Raw genomic sequence first — 19,307 nt, forward strand, 5'->3', positions numbered from 1 at the left:
TGTTCAGATGTTTAATACAAAAATAAACATGGTCATATTATAGGCCTGATAACTGTACTGCATGGTCACATCTTGGTGCTTTATTATGTTTGTTTTAGCCAAACTTCTTGAAGTACTGAGGTAATGTGAAATTAATGTGGATAAATTTCCCTTTTGCTAGTGTCGCAGTAATTACACACTTCACCTTCAAAGCAAAGGACAGAGGCTAAGACTGATTTGTGTACTGGGTTTAGTTTAAATGTGAAAATGTTGCAACTTCAGTGTAGTAGATTTGAGTTGACCCCAGTGAAAGTCACAGGAATAGACCATTGGTCTCCAGGCAGGTATAGAAAGCAAACTTCTGAGAACAAAAACAGAAAATGAAACCAAAGCTGCAAAATTTTCAAAGCAAAGTCAAATGAAAGGAAGAAAGAAGCAAACAAATACTGGAAGAAAAGGGGGAAGACCAAACAATAAAAACAAACAAAACATGCCAAGCACTGCAATGACATTGCAGATCGGCATTTGTGGGGGAAAACTTAAAATAACATACGTTATTGATTTTGACTGAGAACTCCTTTTCTCTGTCTGCAACATGCTTCTTCACCTTTGAACCCTGAGGGGAGGCTGAGGGGTCTTCTGTGAGCGTGGTTGCGTTGTCCAGGAGTTTGGTGGTGTAGAAAGAAGTCACTGCATTGCCTTCATATGCACGACGAACCCCTGGCCATTTCCCCTTCAACACTGCCTGACATATACTGTCCAACCGGTTTATCATGACCCGGTCCTGCAATGAGAGGACAGTATTATTGTAAGGACATCACAAGCAAGGACTGTACTATAAGATTAAAACTGTAAGATTATGGTAGAGGTAGAGACAAACATTATGTTCCAAAGTAGACTAACGTTTATAAAGTTTTATCACTTTTTAATTAATGAAATTATACCATTCTTGCAGTGGAAGAGCCTAAACTAAGATACAACACTGACAGAGTGAAGCCAGAACTGGCACAAGATGTTGGCTTGGCCTGCTAACCTTTGGCCAGTAGGAGGCAGCAAGCATATATCCGCCCTGGAAAGGGTGGGGAGGGTTGGATATACCATTGGTCACATGACTGTCCTGCATGTCATCTTGAGTAGTGTTGAGTGAGGCAATGCTGTCTTCGTCAAAGCCTTTAACACCAGGTACTGCTGACGCTACCGGAATACAGACAGACCCATCAATGATATACAGGTCAAACACACTTTAAACATTATCCATTTTTACATTTTGCAAACTCAAACTCCACACTTCACATGAAAGTGTTTCAAAAGGCTATGTTTGGAACTGCACACTTTCATATCATTATTTCTATTTTTGTAGCATGCATACTGTGCAAACACTCTGCAACAGAATACCCAGACAACCTACAACATTTGCCAAAATGTGCAATATACAACCAGGGCACACTGCACTGTGTACTGTTTAATGCGTAAGTGAGCTGACTCGACACCTGAATACTATTTGATACACAAGGGAGACACATATGTGCCAGCTCTCTAAAGCTGGTGTGCTTATTACAGTCATCTCTAGAGCCGGAAACCTCATCACCAATCAAGCATAGCTGAACCTAAGACACAAAATGCATCGTACATGGACTGGACTAGTGTAGCACAACTCAAAGACGAAATAAAATGCTTTACTTGTTAGGAGTGCTGAAGTAGTCCTATAGTTACTGCAGAGGCTGGGATAAAACTTAAGTTTATTAGAACACTTACCGTTCTTTGGTACCTCTTCGCTGTCACTGTCTTCTGAAGATGAGGATGAGGATGATGATGAAGACGAGGAGCCCGAAGAACAGGAGGAAGACGAGGACGAGGAACTGGATCCTGACCGCGATGAAGAAGAGGATGAGGAAGAAGATCTCGATGAAGAACTTGACGAAGTGCTGGACGAGGAGCCATCCGAGTCTGATCCCGACCCCCTCCTGGCCTCCCTGCGGCTCCGCTTACTCAGCTTCTTCTGTTTTCGAGTAACTGAGTTCGGCGTGAGAGGTTTTGTTCTGGCCGCCACCATCCGACTCTCGCTCTCTCCCGCTTTGTTGACATTATCTTTCTCATCCACTCCTGAAGGTGTGGGTGGTCTGATAGAGGGTATCTCCATCTTGGGCTCTTGCTCTACACGCTCTTCTTCTCCCTCTGACATCAGCTCCTCCTTCAGTTCAGTTTGGTTTAGGAGTGGTGAAGCAGAAGCCTCTTTAGGCTGAATGTGTTGGAGAGGGGCCGGGATGTGACACTGTCCCAGCGAATGCGTCTGATTCTGGGCTTGGGCTTGTGATACAGTTCCCTTGTTCTGGCTGTAGTTCCTCTGGGCCGCCATAAAGCAGAGCTCCGGGTCACGGAGGATGTGGTAGTCTGTTCGACTGACTCCGTGCTTGGCCGCCCCAAGCAGAAGATCTCGATCGTGCGATCCTGTTTCCCACCACACTGGAAGATCCGGTCCAGGCTGGCACAGAGCGAGATGCTCATAAAGCTGCGGGTGACGCAACACCTGTTCTCTTATCTTCCGCAGCAACTCCACGCGGTATAGGGTACGGGACGCACGCTCCTCTGTGATTGGTTGAATAGCAAGAGAGGAGTCCACCATATCTGATGGAAGAGAAAACACAAACTGATGATGAAAGAGTACAAGTTAATGCATTGGGAGACTGGCGGAAAAGCAATGCAAGTGTGTGAGCATGTTTAGATGTTTGTGGCACTCACCTCCCTCTATAGCTGGTAGGCGGCAGACCCTCCTGCACATGGCAATAAAGGCACACAGGTACTTGTGAAGACTCTCGTCAGTTTTCTTGTGCAGTCGAGCCATGGCTCTGAACTTGGTCCAGTCAAAACGGCCCAAATCCGGATCAAAAACTACCCCAAATGTTGAAACCACACGGTAGAAATCGGCCTCCTCCCTCCGGGTCCACCTATTGAGAAATGGGAAAAAAAAGCATAAATTCTTAGAGTTATTGGCCCACAATTTTTTAGAAAAGATAATACATTTTACAAAGAGGTATGGAACAAATAGTTTCTTAACGGTACACCTTTACACAAGTTTTTGTTGATTAACTCAGTTAAACAGCTGATTACACGAGGAGCCACCCACTTTATGTAAAATAAAATTCTAGGCCACATAATCTCATGTGGGTTTACATAATTTTAAACAGATTTTTCAAGTGTCATTCATTTCTTTTTTTAAAGCAAGAAAAATTACTTCTTTATCCTTAAGTTGAATTAGGGTTGAAATTCCATATACGACTTTTAAAAATCTGTACAGATTTTAAAACATTAAGCATCATACACTTGCCGACTTTGTTAATGGTTACAGAAAAAAAACTGGACGTCATACACTAAATGACACTAATTTCTGAACGCAACAAACTCACACAGAAACACGCTCCTTTTTGCTGAAGCTGCACAACACATGAAAACAATACGTGTTCTAAAGTCGGCTCAAAATATCAAACATGTTTGATATCCTCTGACTAGATGGAATCAAAGTCTGAAGCAAAAAAAAAAGTCTGTGTCCATCATAAACTACATGATTTTTCTGTGAAATCTGTCAACTGCCGAAAATCTGCAGACTGGCTCTGACTAACCATTAAATAACTCACTATCACAACCTATATTTGCATTAATTTAATTGGTTCAAACACCAGAATGAACTTTAGTTAGTTGAATCAGAAAATGTTATGATATTAGGATGTTTTCTAAAGCCTCTCACCGTTGTTGTCTTTCAATCTTAGCAGCAATTTTGGGATTGAGTGTGTCGCTGGCGGTGGGAGGCAGAGCGTAGAGGGCTGGGGTCGTAGCCTGCTGTGTCTGGTGGATTTGAAGTATCTGTCTGCTCTTGGTGAATCGCTGAGATGCGGTGATCAGACGCCGTAGTCGGGCCGTCAGCGTGGAGGGCGAGGGCCAGTACACCCCTGAGCCAGCACCCAGAGACCCACCTCCACCATCTAATACAGACCCTCCTTCTGCATGAACACACAAACACACCACTGATGACTAACAATAACTTAATATTAACTCAAAACAAACCAGGGGTTTATTAATAAAAGTGAATGGGAAACACTGTAGTTTGTCTATACCTCCCCCTGTATCAGTGATGACCAGGTCTCCCGGGGAGGAAGCATCGTCCTAGAGGTAAGAGCACATGTTGTTAAGTCATAGTTTAATACTATAACACACACATTAAACACACTGAAAGCCCTTTAAAAATCCAGAATTTAACCAGAATTAAAACAAAAACAAATTGAATAAGAAATTCATAACTGCTATAAATGTATGTGTTTCAGTATGAATTACTGTGTTACCATACACACCATGTGAGGTATTTCCAGAAACATTAGATGACATTTATAATTAAGCATTATATTTTATTATATTTATTAAACTGAATTCTCTTTTCAATATATTTTTGGAAATCAAATTCAAATATTGATGTAAATTGTTTATAACATTATTTGAAAACATTTTGTAATACTGCATGGCTAAAATAAAATGTAAAAATATGAAAAAATAAAAAAGAGAAAGTATGTCTAATCAGTTAGGAAAAAAATATTCGACATACCAGGGAACAAATAGGCTGTTATTTAGTGAATTTTTTACTGAATTGAAACTGCATTCCTCTTCGTGTCATTCCAATTGAACATCCTATGGGGTGTGGCCTTTTCAATTCAACTTATGAATTGTAAAATTTGCCCATCCCTGATGTCACACTAGTTCGTATTATTTATGAGCTTGTGTGTGCGCTCGTGTGTGTAACAGCCTTATCAGGGCCAGTTCTCTTTCTTCCACTTGCGTACCTCCATATCGTCCTTCAGCAAAGCTGGAGCAGGCTTATACTCAGGGTCGTCCACATCCCTGCACACACACACACACACACACACACACACACACACACACACACACACACACACACACACACACACACACACACACACACACACACAAAAACACAGTTACAAACACCTCAGAGAGGTACTTCTGACAGAAACTGATAAAAGACTTCCTCTATCTGTATGAATGGAACACATGTTTGTGTCTCTTACCCATCCATAAAGTCATTTCCTCTCTGTTCAGCAGCGATGGCCTTCTCGTCTGGCCGCCCAACCCTTTCTAAGAAACACAGTGCTGGATCTGCACGAATAGTGTTGTACTTCTCATAACCTACAACACATACAGACATTAGTTAAAAGTGTGTATCCACACATAAAGCCTTGTGCGCATCAGAGCTGATCAGACTTACCGTGCTTATACACTCCTAATAGCAGACATTTATCCGAGAGCATGTCCCACCACAGAGCAGGCATCTCTGAATGATCCGGCTCAGGAACCCAGATCTCGATCTCACTAGCAGATAGCAAAGGAAACATTTTCAACCAGTAGTTTTGCTGTATGTTTTAGTCTACAGCTGTTTATTTCATTTTTCTATTTTGGAACAGACCAAAATTTAAGTCTAATATTGTCACTCACAGAAAATCTTCCCTTTTCATAGCTTTTATACATATTTTGCGAAAAAGGTGTTTTATGGTACTTTATGGTGCTTTTGTTGCAGTTCAACAGCTCCAGTCCTGAATAGTTAAAAGAGCATTCTGGACTTTCTTCTTTTGCGATCCACAAGGGTTTAAATGGCCATGAGGTGAGTAAATGATGACACAGTTTTCATTTTTGGTGAACTGTTCCTTTAAATGCTGGTATTGATATTACATGCTAACATTCCTGAAGTTTCCTCAGCAGAACAGCAGATGGCGCTTTATTGTTTATCTTACTGACCAAACTGGCTTAAACTGACTAATACTGGAGTAGTTCAAGGAGCACCTACAGTACCGGTATTTATAATCCTAAAATCTAAAGGGATGCACAAGTAAAAGTCTTCTGAAACCTTGTACATTTTTAGATTTTTACATTTTATATGGTTCAAAATGAAATACAAATTACCAGCATGTAAAAAATTTTTTTAAAGACTAATAACATTTAAATTTCTTACACTTTTCTACTCCCTCTCAAAAAATAAACTACTGGTACTGCTACTTTACCACTATTGGTACTACAAATGCAGAACACACTCCTGTTTTTTTCCCAGACCAGTTAAGTAATAAGGTAAGAGGGTCCATGGCAATGTTTACCTGGCATCTATCCCATCCAGCACTTTTTGGCACTGTGCTCCAATCACCTCTTGTTTCAGATAGTACAGCATTCTGACCCTCAACAGCACCCTTCCAGACAAAGAAACAGACAGAGAGATTGAGGTCAAAGTGCACACACGCACACAGAAACCCACAACACGTTCACCAGTAAATACAGTGTTCTCTTATGCATGCAACTGTCAATTGCGCGAGTCTCACGCTGAATGAGTGAGAGTTGGCAGCCCTGCTCTCTCTGCTCAGTGTCGGTTATCTTTTAGCCAAAATATCGCCATATAACAGAGGTAGATTTGTTTCTGGCCACCAGTTCAGTGTCCGTCTGCTCGGCATCCATCTTCACCTGTTCTTATTAGCGGTGTAGAAAATGGGCAAACAGCTCTCAGAGAGAATGGGTTGTCATGTCCACACATGCATTTATTTATTTAATAAAATCGCAGCATTTTGCGTCATATAATCGCATAGGCTTGACATCGCGATTACGATATGATTAATCGCGTAGCACTAGCTCAAGTGTACCGCTGAGTAAATATGAAACATTAATGTTATCTGAACATTAAGGTTAAATCCTAGGTTTCATAAACATTACAAAATCTTACACATCCCAAACTTTTGAACAGTAGTGTAAATGTGTACATACTGGTGTAACATGCACTGCCATGGCTGGTGTTCATGTTAACACAGTGTTTTTCAGACACAAAGTGACCAGAAGTCATTCCTGTTTAATGCAAGTTGCTGTTTTTCAGAGGACATGAATAACAATGACAGTGAATGTTGGCAATGTAAATGAATGTTCAAAAACCGTTCTTTCATGTGGACTACTCAGCATGACTTAGTTTTTCAGCTTGACTTAGGTTTTTAGAACTTTACATTCAAGCTTATTCATATGTGTCCACGTAATCACTGAAATGAGATATAATTCATCCTCTCTCATTCTAAAACTCACACTTTCACCCTAACGTTAGTGGCATTCCAGGCCCAAGGGGAAACTGCAGACGCATGCAAAGCTGACAGCTGTGTCCCAGGTCACCACTTGTGTGTGTGTGTGTGTGTGTGTGTGTGTGTGTGTGTGTGTGTGTGTGTGTGTGTGTGTGTGTGTGTGTGTGTGTGTGTGTGTGTGTGTGTGTGTGTGTGTGTGTGTGTGTGTGTGTGTGTGTGTGTGTGTGTGTGTGTGTGTGTGTGTGAAACAGGACAGTGAACTAAACAATGGGGAACTTTCTCCGATGGCAGAAAGCCCTGGATGCAAAACCAGCCTTACAGTAATAAACTCCCTCCACACACACATCCTGGTCCAGAACAGTCCAATTATCAAAGCACAAATTGTACAGCCTATTTATAACATGACATGATGTACAGTGTACATGATGTACATCCTCTGCTTTCTAGTGCATGAGTTTACTGTACAAGCAACAAATGGAAAAAGTGTTAACTTAGCACAGCCAGCCAGATTTACCACCAGTTTCGATCATGAGTTTGACAACTTAAGCAATAAGAACTGTGACCTGAAAATGACCTCTTATCTCCCACTCCCTAGGTGAAAAACCCCTGAACCAGTGTGTGAGAGTGGGCCAGTCAGTGTGTGCTTAAATGGGAGGTCCCTTTTTATCACTGCATCACACACTTCCTCCAGAGCAGCAGATTTCCATCTAATCAGGCTTTCACAAGGAGACAAGTTACTGTGTGGTTGAAAGTGGGCGCTTCTGTTGCTAGATAGCCTAATGTTATTGGTTGGCGGCACAAAAGGCCATAACTTTAAATGGAATGTACTGATGGCAAAATTTAAATAAGGAATCAGTGATCTTGCTGCTAAACATGTTCTTGAATATAATTCGCAGCAGTCCATAATAAATCATGACATAGACAAGATGGATGATTATGAATGCATGAACCAAACTCATTCAAAATGCAATTTCTGATACGGTTTTTCATGCATCATCTATTTAAATTCGAAATGCCTGTAAGTGGGCAGAAATTAACCATATAGAACACTGAAATCACTCACAGTGATATTAATTCTCCTTCTGTCTTGCCAACACTTGACTACAGTTATGTCACAGATGATGGATCTGTGAGCTTCAGTGTCTTCATGCCTTTTGGTATGAAGTGCTATCATCATGAACATCACTGCTAATTTTTTCTCAACTTTGTCAAAACCAGACATGACCACATTGCATTACCAACAGTTGCCAACAAAAAAGCAACTTTCATTGAAAACGAATGACTTCTGGTTGCTTTGTCATTGCACAATGCAGTATGTGTTAGTGCCCATTAACACCAGCCATATGGCAGTGAATATTACATCAGATTGTGCAAAGATAAGAAGTGCATTTACAGTACTGGTCAAAAGTTTGGGGCCAGTAAGGTTTTTTTTTAATTAACACTTTTTTTTTTCAGCAAGGATGCATTAAACTGAAATTAGACAAATTATCTTCTTTTGAAATTATCAGAGAATCCTGAAAAATATTTATCACCAAAAAATGAGGCAGTGTTTGGCACTGGTAATAATAGGAACGTTAATTTCATGAGCACCAAATCAGCTTATTAGAATGATATCTGAAGGATCATGTGACACTGAAGATTGTGCAATACTCACTTGTTGCAGTGGTGTTTCAGGTGTTTCTTGTACCCATCATCAGACAACATGTGTTCTGGGTTGTGTTTTCGGATCCACTCTGCCTTCTGGATGTCAAATGAGCTGGACTGAATCTTCATTTTCTTTCCTTTTCTGCCTCGCGGTACTGGAGTCGATAAACCTGCGCAAGTCACATTCAAAACTCTAAATGATGAGAGAATCATTATTCTCCTGACCTGATCAAAATGCAAAAGAGAATTGAATTCATAACAACGCTTCAGTCCTCATACCCAAATGGTTCTGAAGTTCCTTGGTCCTGCCGTCCTCCGTGGGAGCGATCAGATCCCACATGAAGCTCTTGATTTTGTCGTCTCCACGGTAATGAACGAGGCAGTACGCCAGGAGCGCCCTGCATATACTCTCCACGTCACGCTCACTCAGCTGTCGCTTAAAGCGGCCGTGAGTCAGAATGTCCTTCCAGCGGCCCCACCTATGACCATAGAAACAAATTCAATTTTAAAATATATTAAAATAGAAAACATTTGTTTTTAATTTACAATAATATTTCACAATATTACAGTTTTTACTGTATTTTTTATCAAATAAATGCAGCCTTGGTGAGCATATGAGACTTCTTTCATAAACATAAAAAAAAATCTTACAGACCCCAAACTTTTGAACAGTAGTGTAGTTATTGTACTGCCATACACAATCACCAAAACCCATATCAGCAGATCACCAGCCATCACTCACCCATAAACCAACAGATTTTTCTCCACCCTGAAGCACTCTGTGCGGCCATAGCTGTTGAGGCGGTCATGTGGCCGGCGGAGTTTGGGTTTGTCGTCTCCGCTGCTCTCCCCTTCAGAGAGCTCGGCTAGCTCGTCCTTAGTGGCGCTGAACGGCCGGGTCTGTTTCCTGACCCGAGGGGTGTCGATCACCAGACTGTTCTGTAGCAAAACCACATCAAAAGACACAAGTGAAAACAGAACCACTGACCCACCTTTGCAAAGAGCAGCGCTATGCATTTAAATAACGTCAACCGGCAAATCATTATGCACTCTTAAGTACAGCACTTAATAAAACACAAAAGAACCCACAGAAAACAATGATTGAGTTATTTCACAAAGTACAATACATTAAACACCAAAATAGCTTTCCATTACTTGATTCCTTATTTTTTTATTAACACAGATGTCAAGGCAAACCATTTTCAAAGTAATTCTGGCACTTGAGAGAATTTGCACACATATACACTTTGACCTGATCAGCCCGGTGGATGTGGGCTCCTCTACTCTACTGTGAAACTTTGAATTCATATGGAAGAGTTTGTGTATAACTTACTCTGCCATTGACAGTATCCATGTCAATCTCTGCTTTCTTGGCCCACTTGTCCCAGAAGTTGGGGTCATCCAGAGAGATGTCTGTTCTGTTCCCTGAAGCTACAAAACTGGCCTGTGGGCACAGCAAACATTATGTTAAACAATGTCTCTAAAATGACCCTTGCAGTTGAAAAAAGCAAATATGGAAGGTATAAGCACATATGCACACAATAATTAAGGCTGCACAATATTGAATAAAAAAATTAATAAAAATGATAATGTGATAAATACTGTGATATGAAAAAAATGTGAAATGACTTTTTACACAAATTATAATTCTAGAATGAATCTGGTCTTTTGGGGTGATTAGAGTGCATCTGCATAAAAAAAAAAAAAAAAAAATACTCTGAATTCTTTTATTGACCTATTCAATATAACAATCATAGTTTTTATGGTTTTATGGTATTATTAAATACAAATATTAAACAAAATAATACATATTATATATTACTGTAATAATACTATTGTACTGTAACTTAAAATAAAAATAGAGTATTTAATCAAAAAAAATATTTTATAGAACAAAGGTAAAATTACACTACTTATATTTGTCTGAATTTCTTCATTTTCAGATGTCCTTTTTAGTTAAATTTGTGCAGCCTTAACAACTGAAAATTGCTTTTATAAGAGGAAATGTACGAAAAAAAATATGATCAATACTTTTAAACATATAATAAATAAAAGACAAAAGAAGGAAGTTGACCTTGGCAAAGGTGGAGCCCCGGCCCTCAGATTCAATAGTTATGGTCTTGGTTCTGCGTTGCAGGATTTGGTCAATGTCCTCTTCACAAAATTTAGCCCCCTCATCTTCCTCATCCATGATGGCACCGTAAGCTCCACGCCGTAGAAGGTCCTCAATTTCCTTCTTAGAGAGCTGCTGCTGCTGCTGCATCTGCTATAAAGATGAAGAAGGAAAGAGAATGAGACCAATACAATATAAATTTGACTAGTACAGAAAAACTGACTAGAATTGTCTTCAGCAGGGGCATTCAATTAAAGTTACAAAAGATGCGGTCTCTATATTTCCTTCCCAGCGGATGTCCGGACGACACTGTTTTGGAACAGTTACACATTTCCATTGGGGAGGCCGTAGTACTTTTTTAAGAAACAATTCTAAACAATCAAAATAGTAATCAAAGATGAGAATCTTGGCCCCGAGAGCCAAAGCAGTGATGTCTACAAAATGTTACCAATATTTACCAAAAAAAGTAAATATTTCTCCCAACTGGGTATGAATATAAAAACGTTAGATCAGATGTTTTATTAGGCTATTATTATCATCATTATTATTTTTTCTTTTTACATTAAGACACCTTTGTGTATGGCACAAAGAAGGCCTTGGGACTGAGAAAACACACTCAAGGTTTACCTCTTAAGAAAAGTAATGACCATTTTGCTCTAAGTAATAAACTACCAAAAATAAACAACGTACATAATCTAATAATCAAAACTCTCATCATGAAGACAAAAAGTTAACTTGTAATTTCAAAGTTTTCTGTCTTCCCTAGCCATTTCTAAATAACTTTCCAAATTATAAGTTATATTTTATATTATGAAATGCTCTTAGTATGCTGATTAATAATGATAAATGTATGAAAAAAATAACTTGTTAACTTGTCACAAGCCTGGTTTAATTAAACAGTCAGAGTCATCTGTATGACAGATAAAAATAATTGTTTTTGCTGCATTCTTGTTTTCTGCAGCGTTTTAGCAAAAGTATCTAGTTTGCCGCTCACTGTAGTTAAAATAACCACATCATCTGCAGCTCTTGTGGCGCTTGAATGAATGGAAAGGGCTTGAATGAATCGCGTTTGGCTTTAGGCAAAAATATTAGACGTAGGGGCGAAAGATCATAACCATGAACGACCCTAAACACTTTTAGTGTGAACTGTTCTGTTGTTCTGAAGTGCTGTTCACTTAATCAGTAGAAACAGTAAAATGTCGCAATTACGTCCCGTGGTCCGGATAGAACCAAGCCATTTGAATACCACTGGTCCACAGCATCCATCATGCAAATCTCTATGTAGAAAACCACATTGGTTGACATTTGATGACTTACCCCTCCCCCTCCTAGACTGTTGTCCCGTCCACTCATGCTCTGAAGCACCGCTTTATCCAATCCCAGCTTCAGACTGGCTCTATCGAACATCTCTCGCTCATAAGAGTTGCGTGTGATAAGTCGATATACTTTAACAGCTTTATTCTGACCAATCCGGTGGCAGCGAGCCTGAGCCTGTGGAGCAAACAAGGGGAAAAAAAGAAAGGTGAGCCAAAAGGAACATCTACAATGCTTTTTTATTTTTAAGTGTGTGTGTGTGTGTGTGTGTGTACCTGCAGGTCGTTCTGTGGGTTCCAGTCAGAGTCAAAGATGATACAGGTGTCAGCAGCTGTGAGGTTAATACCGAGCCCACCTGCTCGTGTACACAGCAGGAAGACGAATCGATCGGAGTCCGGCTTACTGAAGCGGTCAATTGCTGCTTGACGGAGGTTCCCACGTACACGCCCGTCTATCCGCTCATAGAGGTATCTGAAAAAGGTCAGTTTGACTTAGAAATGACAGATCAATGTACTTTATTGAGTACTTCCACACAGTAGGTGCACAAAAATCATACAGTCATACACCAGCATTCAAAAGTTTGAGGTTGGTAAGAGTTTTTTAATATTTCTGAAATCTTATGCTTACCAAGGCTGAAAAATATAGTAGAAACAGTAGTATTGTGAAACATTATTACAATATAAAATAACTGTTTTGTGTTTTAAAATGTAATTATTATTATCAATGTTGAAAACATTTGTGCTGCTTAATATTTTTGTGAAAACCGTGATATGTTTCACTGAATAAAAATATTAATTTATATATATATATATAAAAATTACCTAACCCTTACTGACCCAAAACTTTAGAACGGTTAATATACAGAACATATACACAACTATAAATATATGTATCAACACATTCACATGATCCTCTAAATTTTAAGTGTCATTCCAAATAACTGAAACAACATATATTTTTTTGTTTTTACGTGAGGAACTGAATTTGTTAACAGAATATTCCAGGTTCAATACAAGTTAAGCTTTATCGCCAGCATCTCTGACATAATGTTTATCCAATAATAATGTTGCATCAGTACGTCCCTAGCTCACTCGTAAACCTCTTTCCTATCCCTAATCATCCTTTCAGTCACTCTTTCTTTCAATCTTTCCACTCATGTCCTTGATCTCTTCCTCTCTTTTTATTAACAGTAACAATCTCCTATTTTTCCCTGTATCTTCCTGCTTTCTCTGACCCACTTTGGGCAGAGCTGTGCCTCTGGGACTGTGTGACTGATGTGGGGTCCCTGGAGTGTCTGTGTCCTGCTGCACCCTAGCTGCATTGGCCAACATACACAACACTTTGTTCACAAATGGTACACTGTACACACTGTTAGATTGTCAAAGACAAGCTGAGGCAAGAGGAAAAATTAATGAGAATATTTCCTTAGGAAATAAACTAATCCTAGCCACTGCACTGAACTGTCACGTAATACCGGTGGTGCTAAGGGGTTCAACAGCAAAGAGCTCTGTATACAGGCCTAGAGAGATAAGGAACACGTGAACACAACTTGAACTAGGGGTAAGCAAACTGTGGCATTGAACTCCTGCCAAAAAAGCAGATTAGGCCACTTGTTAAAACTGCATACATAACCCTGTCAGCATCTAAAACAAATTCAGTAGGGAAGAACATCACAAAATGCAGTTAACCCCTTAGCTGTCACCCCCCCTTTTGAGAATGTACATTAAAATGCACTATTCAAGCTTAAATGGTTGTAATTCAAGAATGCTTTGGAGTATAGACCTAAGTTTGGTCTTGTTTTAAAGGGGAAAAATAGCAGATTATTGCTGAAGTGAAAGCACTTCAAAAAATTAAAGTATGAAAAAGTTATGGAAGTTTAAATTTACATTAAATCAAATATGATTTATTTAATATTTTTCTTTTATATAAAATATATATTTTACAAAATATGTTTTACAAAAAAATTACTATAAAATGAAAGCCATATATCTAACCAAGTTGTGTTCCAAATTTGAAGTTGATATCACAAAAATTTAAGTTCCCATGAGATTTTGTTTAGGCGTATTACCAAAAATAGCCACCGGGTGTCATTGAATTCCATTGAATTGAACTGTATGCATTCTAACATAACAATTTAATAAATTTCTTTCCAAATATCACTTCTGTCACTAAATATGGAACCTTGAGACTCAGACCTTTCTGACAATATGTGTTTTGTCAAGATTAGAACATATTTTTATCATAAATTATGAAACATAATTATGCCCAAAAGGGGAGGAGCCTGATAAAATAATTTAGAGTACCGTTTCTATGGTAACACAATGTCCAATTTCAAAACAGTTTTCACAGGATGAATTCTGAGATCGTAAGCTTTCAAATGATACCTAATTTATGATAACTACTAAAATATGTAATGTAATAAAAAAAGGCGATAAAAAATATAATATAATATTTTAGAGGATAATATATATGTTATACTTTTTAGAAGATAATATTATTTTATATTTTTTTATTGACAAATACTAGATTAAATGTTTTATTATGAACTTTTAGCATGAAAACCAAAGTTTCAATTATTAAAAGTGTGTGCATCGACTTTTTGTGACAAACGCCAGAAACGCCTGTTATGATGTAGATTTTTTGAGGTGCACTCTTGTCATAAATTCATCTATTACTGTTCCTGCATAAATTGTAACAAAAAACAATGCTGAAATATCTATTAAGGAGTCTTAGACCTTTCCAACAATATATAGTTTGTCATGATTAAATTAGGATTTAATTGTAATATAGTGACGTAAACTTAGGCGTCCCGTATACGGGACGGTGACAGTTAAGAGGTTAAACCCCATGAAGTTTCTGTGAAGACAACGAGAGCCACAGCAATGAAATACACCTCTACTTACAAGTACCATATATTTTTTGTGCTTTATGATTATGTAAACTCTCTTGTTTTTGATTCCCACCTTCTCTGGATGAGGTAGTCTTCCAGGATGTCCAGGCAGCGCACCATCTGAGAGAAGATGAGTACTTTGTGTCCACCGGCCTTCATCTTGGGGAGCAGCTTGTCAATGAGAACGAGTTTACCTGCCGACTGAATCATAGCCTGCAGGTGGAAATCTACTGCTGTGGGGCTGTACACCTTGAAGTCCTCCAAGATCTTCTCCTCAGCCCCTGGAAGCAAAAGAGAGAGCGAGAGACTTCTTAGGACCTTGCCTATTGAAGGTGTGTTGGTTTTGACAGCAGTATGGTTTTGTGTTGTCGTACCTTTGATGAGGTAGGGATGGTTGCAGCATTTCCGCAGTTCCATCATGGTGTTGAGCAGGTTTGGGACATTGGCTTGGCCAGCTCCTTTAGCAAGGAACGAGAAGTTCTTCTCTAGTATGGCGCGGTAGTATTTCTTCTGGATGTTGGTGAGCTCCACTTCGATGATGGTCTCCTCTTTAGGGGCTAATTTCTTCTCCACGTCTTCCTTAAGACGACGCAGCATCATCGGTTTCAGGATGGCCTGGAGTTTCTGGACCTACATGCACACGCATATACAAATGGAGCAGAGTTAATATATACAGAACATACATATTAATTCATACACAGTAATATATAAAGTATATACAAATGCAGCACCTGCTCCTCAGTCTTCAGGTCTCCAAATTCCTGCATGAAGGTGTTTTCAGAAGGGAAGCGGGTCGGCTCCAGGAAGTGCAGCAGACTAAAGAGTTCTTCTACCGTGTTTTGTAGGGGAGTGCCCGTCAACAACACCTTATGCTCCTACGGGACAAGAGGTCAACAGATATCAAGTTAAAAATTGGGGGGAAATGACATCTGTCATAAGGTGTAAATATGGGTGTAATATTGTCTCATTTGTACCAGACTCATAAGTTTGAAGCCCTCCAGTAGCTTGCAGTTCTTATTTTTGAGCCGATGGGCTTCATCAATGATGACACAGCGCCAGTCTATTGCATTAAGCTCTGGACAGCCTCCCAAAATCATCTCAAATGTTGTAATGACTGCCTGAAACCGGTATGCACCTCTTATTACACGACCCTGTTGGAGAGAGAGAGAGAGAGAGAGAGAGAGAGAGAGAGAGAGAGAGAGAGAGAGAGAGAGAGAGAGAGAGAGAGAGAGAGAGAGAGAGAGCAAAAGGGAGCACGTGAGAGATAATAAGTGCCTGTAAACATATGCCACAGTTATTTTTTGTGCTCCCTGAGGTTTTGTATGGTGCGCCATTAAACAATCATTAGGGGTAAGTGATATGACCAAAATCATATATCAGGGTTTGGGTATTTTTATATCATAGAAACAGTACATATCATGATACAGTTATTTTTGCAGGAAAATTAACAAAACTGCATAATATAATATTAACCATGTGGTTGTGTTTTAAATTTTCTACCAGCTGACACATTTCTAACATTTACATTTACTTTTTTTATATCAAGCATTACTATACATGGACATTCTCAGAGATACAATTAAATTTAGTTTGAAAAGGAATAAAATAACCATAATTGAGTTGTGGCTTGCTTTTTCCACCTCTATCTTTCTCTTTTACAAAACATGATACTAGAAGGTATCCAATTCAAAAGCCTTGAATTACAGTTAAGAGGTCTAGATCAATGTGGAGCTGGCCTTGCGCGCGCATGTGCGTGTGTGTGAAAGCTCACCTGCGCGTCTCTGAAATACATCTCATACTGCTGCAGCATCTGTCTGCTGACCACACTGCCATGGTACACTATGACATTGAGGTGCGTCCAGGTTCTGAACTCTCTCTCCCAGTTAGTGATGGTAGAGAGAGGGGCGATGATGAGGAACGGCGTCTTTATCCCTGTGCGATAGATCTCTTCCAGAAACGTGATAGACTGGATGGTCTTTCCCAGACCCATCTCATCCGCCAGAATACAGTTACGCCTGAAAATTTAGACCGTTTTTTAATTACATTTTTGCTTTTTTAATATTCCCACACACAATATACCGGGGTAACAAGACTATGTGTCAAATTGATTAGAAAAATTTAAGAAAAAATTAAATTAAATGAAAATAAACTGCAAAAAGCACAACATTAGACCTTCTTGATAGAGGTCCAGTAGAAATGGTGTGCTATGGCACACACACACACACACACACACACACACACACACACACACACACACACACACACACACACACACACACACACACACACACACACACACACACACAATACAAACAGCAAGCTTCAGCATGTCAAAAACAAGGACTAAAAACAGAAAAGGCTGGTAATATCTTTGAATAACATTTAAATGGCTTTCAAAATAGGTTTGTAAGTAGCTGTTGTACAAAAGCAATTTTAAGTCATTTAATTCATTTATCATTGCCATTGATGGTCTAAATGCTGTCCAAAGTCTGAATGGGAGGCTAGACTTCCACAACACAGCTATCCTGCCTCTACACACAAGAAACAAAATAACATAGAGACAAAGTATATAACATAAGAAAAGCCATGAAGACACAAGTCTACAAATGAAAAGTACACCATATGCTGAAGTTCCACTCGGTAGTTTTATTGACATGTATGAGGAAAGTTAAAGAAGAAGGATCTGTGTCAGGGCTGAGCTTTACTTACCTGTTGTACCAGTTGAAGAGAAGCCAGTTAACCCCCTCCAGCTGATAATCCCTGAGACAGTTTCCATTACAATACTCTCGCGATTGCTCTCGCTTCTTCCAGTGACTCGCTGGAGGACGCTCCTTAGATAAAGACAAGCATGGAAAATTCAGTAAACAGCATTTTAGCACCAAAATGTACTCACTATCCACCGTGATACACTTTAACAAGGCACTATCTACTTTGGTACACCAATTCACCATGCATATTTAAATACAGACACTATTGTTCTTTTTAGGCCAAACACATCTCCTTTCTATTGTTGGTGTCGCGATATACTGGTATTGACGATAACCATGATTTAAAAAAATTTAATATCGTTATCGTGCTAATTAGGGGCGATGACTGTAATATTTAAAATGAATAGTACACATGTGATAATGTGATGTAAATTATCCAGCACCAGTATCTGGTTGACATTCCAATGTATAGTAGGTGTCGGTATTGCACCTTAACGCTGGTTGCCACCTGTCATAAAACACAAGCAGTCACAGCGTGCAGCTGGTACTGCCGCGTAAAAGCATGTCGTCGGATATGACAGATGAGACCCTCTACTCGCACTCCAAGGAGGTTAGCTCGCCAGGGTGGAAGATTTTTGGACTTCGCGAAAATGACTCGTTAATCACCCCAGTCTGCAGAGCTTTTTACAATACAGAGTGTTTCAAAGCAGCTTTACAGTGATAACAGGAAAATAATGCAACAAAGTTTGTTTCGGGTCTACAGCAGATCTAGAAGAAAATAGTGTCATTGTCCAGCTTGAGTAAATTCATTGTTGATTCATTTCCGTAGAAAAAATCATTAGTTATTAATTTCGTTAATTTATCTATACAGCAGCTTTAGAGAAAACAGTAGCCGCGTTTCCATTACAGAGTTGCGCAAAACATATTATTTTCTATAAAACTAATAGTTTTTAATAGTTACTAATACTCGATAAAAACTATTGCGAAATGAAGGCGTTTCCATTAACTGATGTTATGTGACTAAAAGGTAATTTTTCCTCTTGCGATAAGATAGCAAAAATCATCGCAATGGATGTTGGTAGGTTTATGTTTATCCCAGCCACTGCACTAGCTATTATTTTTAAACGAAGGAAACGTAGACGTGTTATCCAAGCATTAATGTCAAGGAAAGCCCCTTATACTTGGGAGTGGCTGTATCTCCCCAATTGTGGCATTTCTTTGTTGTTAAGAATCCAGTATTCCCATAATTATTTTGTCTTTTATGAGTTTAATAAAGAACTCTGTCTGGTCTTCTGTCCAAACATACCACGCCTTCTTTAAAGAATGATTGACTTTTACATATGCCAAGTGACCTGAAAATGCCACAAAAAAAAAACTGTTTCCATTGCAGTTTTGCGAAATATTCCTTTTTTGAAACACCTCATGCGAGCGTAATTTTTTTTTTGCAAAATATGGTACTTTTTGCAAAATTGACGTGGTTCCATTAACCTGCTAACTGCTGATACCTTTCTGTGTTTTATTATATGTATAACCCTCTGGGCTTTTAGTCCGAAAGT

General features: G+C 39.1%; 1 protein-coding gene across 9 annotated transcripts in view; it reads right to left on the minus strand.

The window, feature by feature from the left end:
• The window catches only part of chd9 (chromodomain helicase DNA binding protein 9), a 76,067-nt gene that overhangs the window by 8,585 nt on the left and 48,175 nt on the right, over positions 1 to 19,307 (minus strand). For 7 of the 9 annotated variants that reach the window (XM_082161080.1, XM_082161081.1, XM_082161077.1 and 4 more), the window contains 23 exons: positions 17,753 to 17,874; positions 16,815 to 17,058; positions 16,018 to 16,194; positions 15,775 to 15,918; positions 15,418 to 15,673; positions 15,117 to 15,324; positions 12,429 to 12,624; positions 12,157 to 12,330; positions 10,801 to 10,992; positions 10,060 to 10,170; positions 9,469 to 9,665; positions 9,006 to 9,205; positions 8,737 to 8,896; positions 6,129 to 6,218; positions 5,249 to 5,352; positions 5,052 to 5,169; positions 4,806 to 4,863; positions 4,089 to 4,137; positions 3,722 to 3,974; positions 2,719 to 2,924; positions 1,735 to 2,604; positions 1,013 to 1,173; positions 533 to 763 (listed from right to left, as the gene is read on the minus strand). In XM_082161080.1, coding sequence (XP_082017206.1) covers positions 533 to 763; positions 1,013 to 1,173; positions 1,735 to 2,604; positions 2,719 to 2,924; positions 3,722 to 3,974; positions 4,089 to 4,137; positions 4,806 to 4,863; positions 5,052 to 5,169; positions 5,249 to 5,352; positions 6,129 to 6,218; positions 8,737 to 8,896; positions 9,006 to 9,205; positions 9,469 to 9,665; positions 10,060 to 10,170; positions 10,801 to 10,992; positions 12,157 to 12,330; positions 12,429 to 12,624; positions 15,117 to 15,324; positions 15,418 to 15,673; positions 15,775 to 15,918; positions 16,018 to 16,194; positions 16,815 to 17,058; positions 17,753 to 17,874 — 4,521 coding nt within the window. The remainder of the gene's footprint in view (positions 1 to 532; positions 764 to 1,012; positions 1,174 to 1,734; positions 2,605 to 2,718; positions 2,925 to 3,721; positions 3,975 to 4,088; positions 4,138 to 4,805; positions 4,864 to 5,051; positions 5,170 to 5,248; positions 5,353 to 6,128; positions 6,219 to 8,736; positions 8,897 to 9,005; positions 9,206 to 9,468; positions 9,666 to 10,059; positions 10,171 to 10,800; positions 10,993 to 12,156; positions 12,331 to 12,428; positions 12,625 to 15,116; positions 15,325 to 15,417; positions 15,674 to 15,774; positions 15,919 to 16,017; positions 16,195 to 16,814; positions 17,059 to 17,752; positions 17,875 to 19,307) is intronic. The other 2 variants (XM_082161083.1, XM_082161082.1) reach the window with 1 other exon arrangement.

Source organism: Leuciscus leuciscus (assembly GCF_965113295.1).
Source record: "Leuciscus leuciscus genome assembly, chromosome: 2".
Classification (NCBI taxonomy): domain Eukaryota; kingdom Metazoa; phylum Chordata; class Actinopteri; order Cypriniformes; family Leuciscidae; genus Leuciscus; species Leuciscus leuciscus.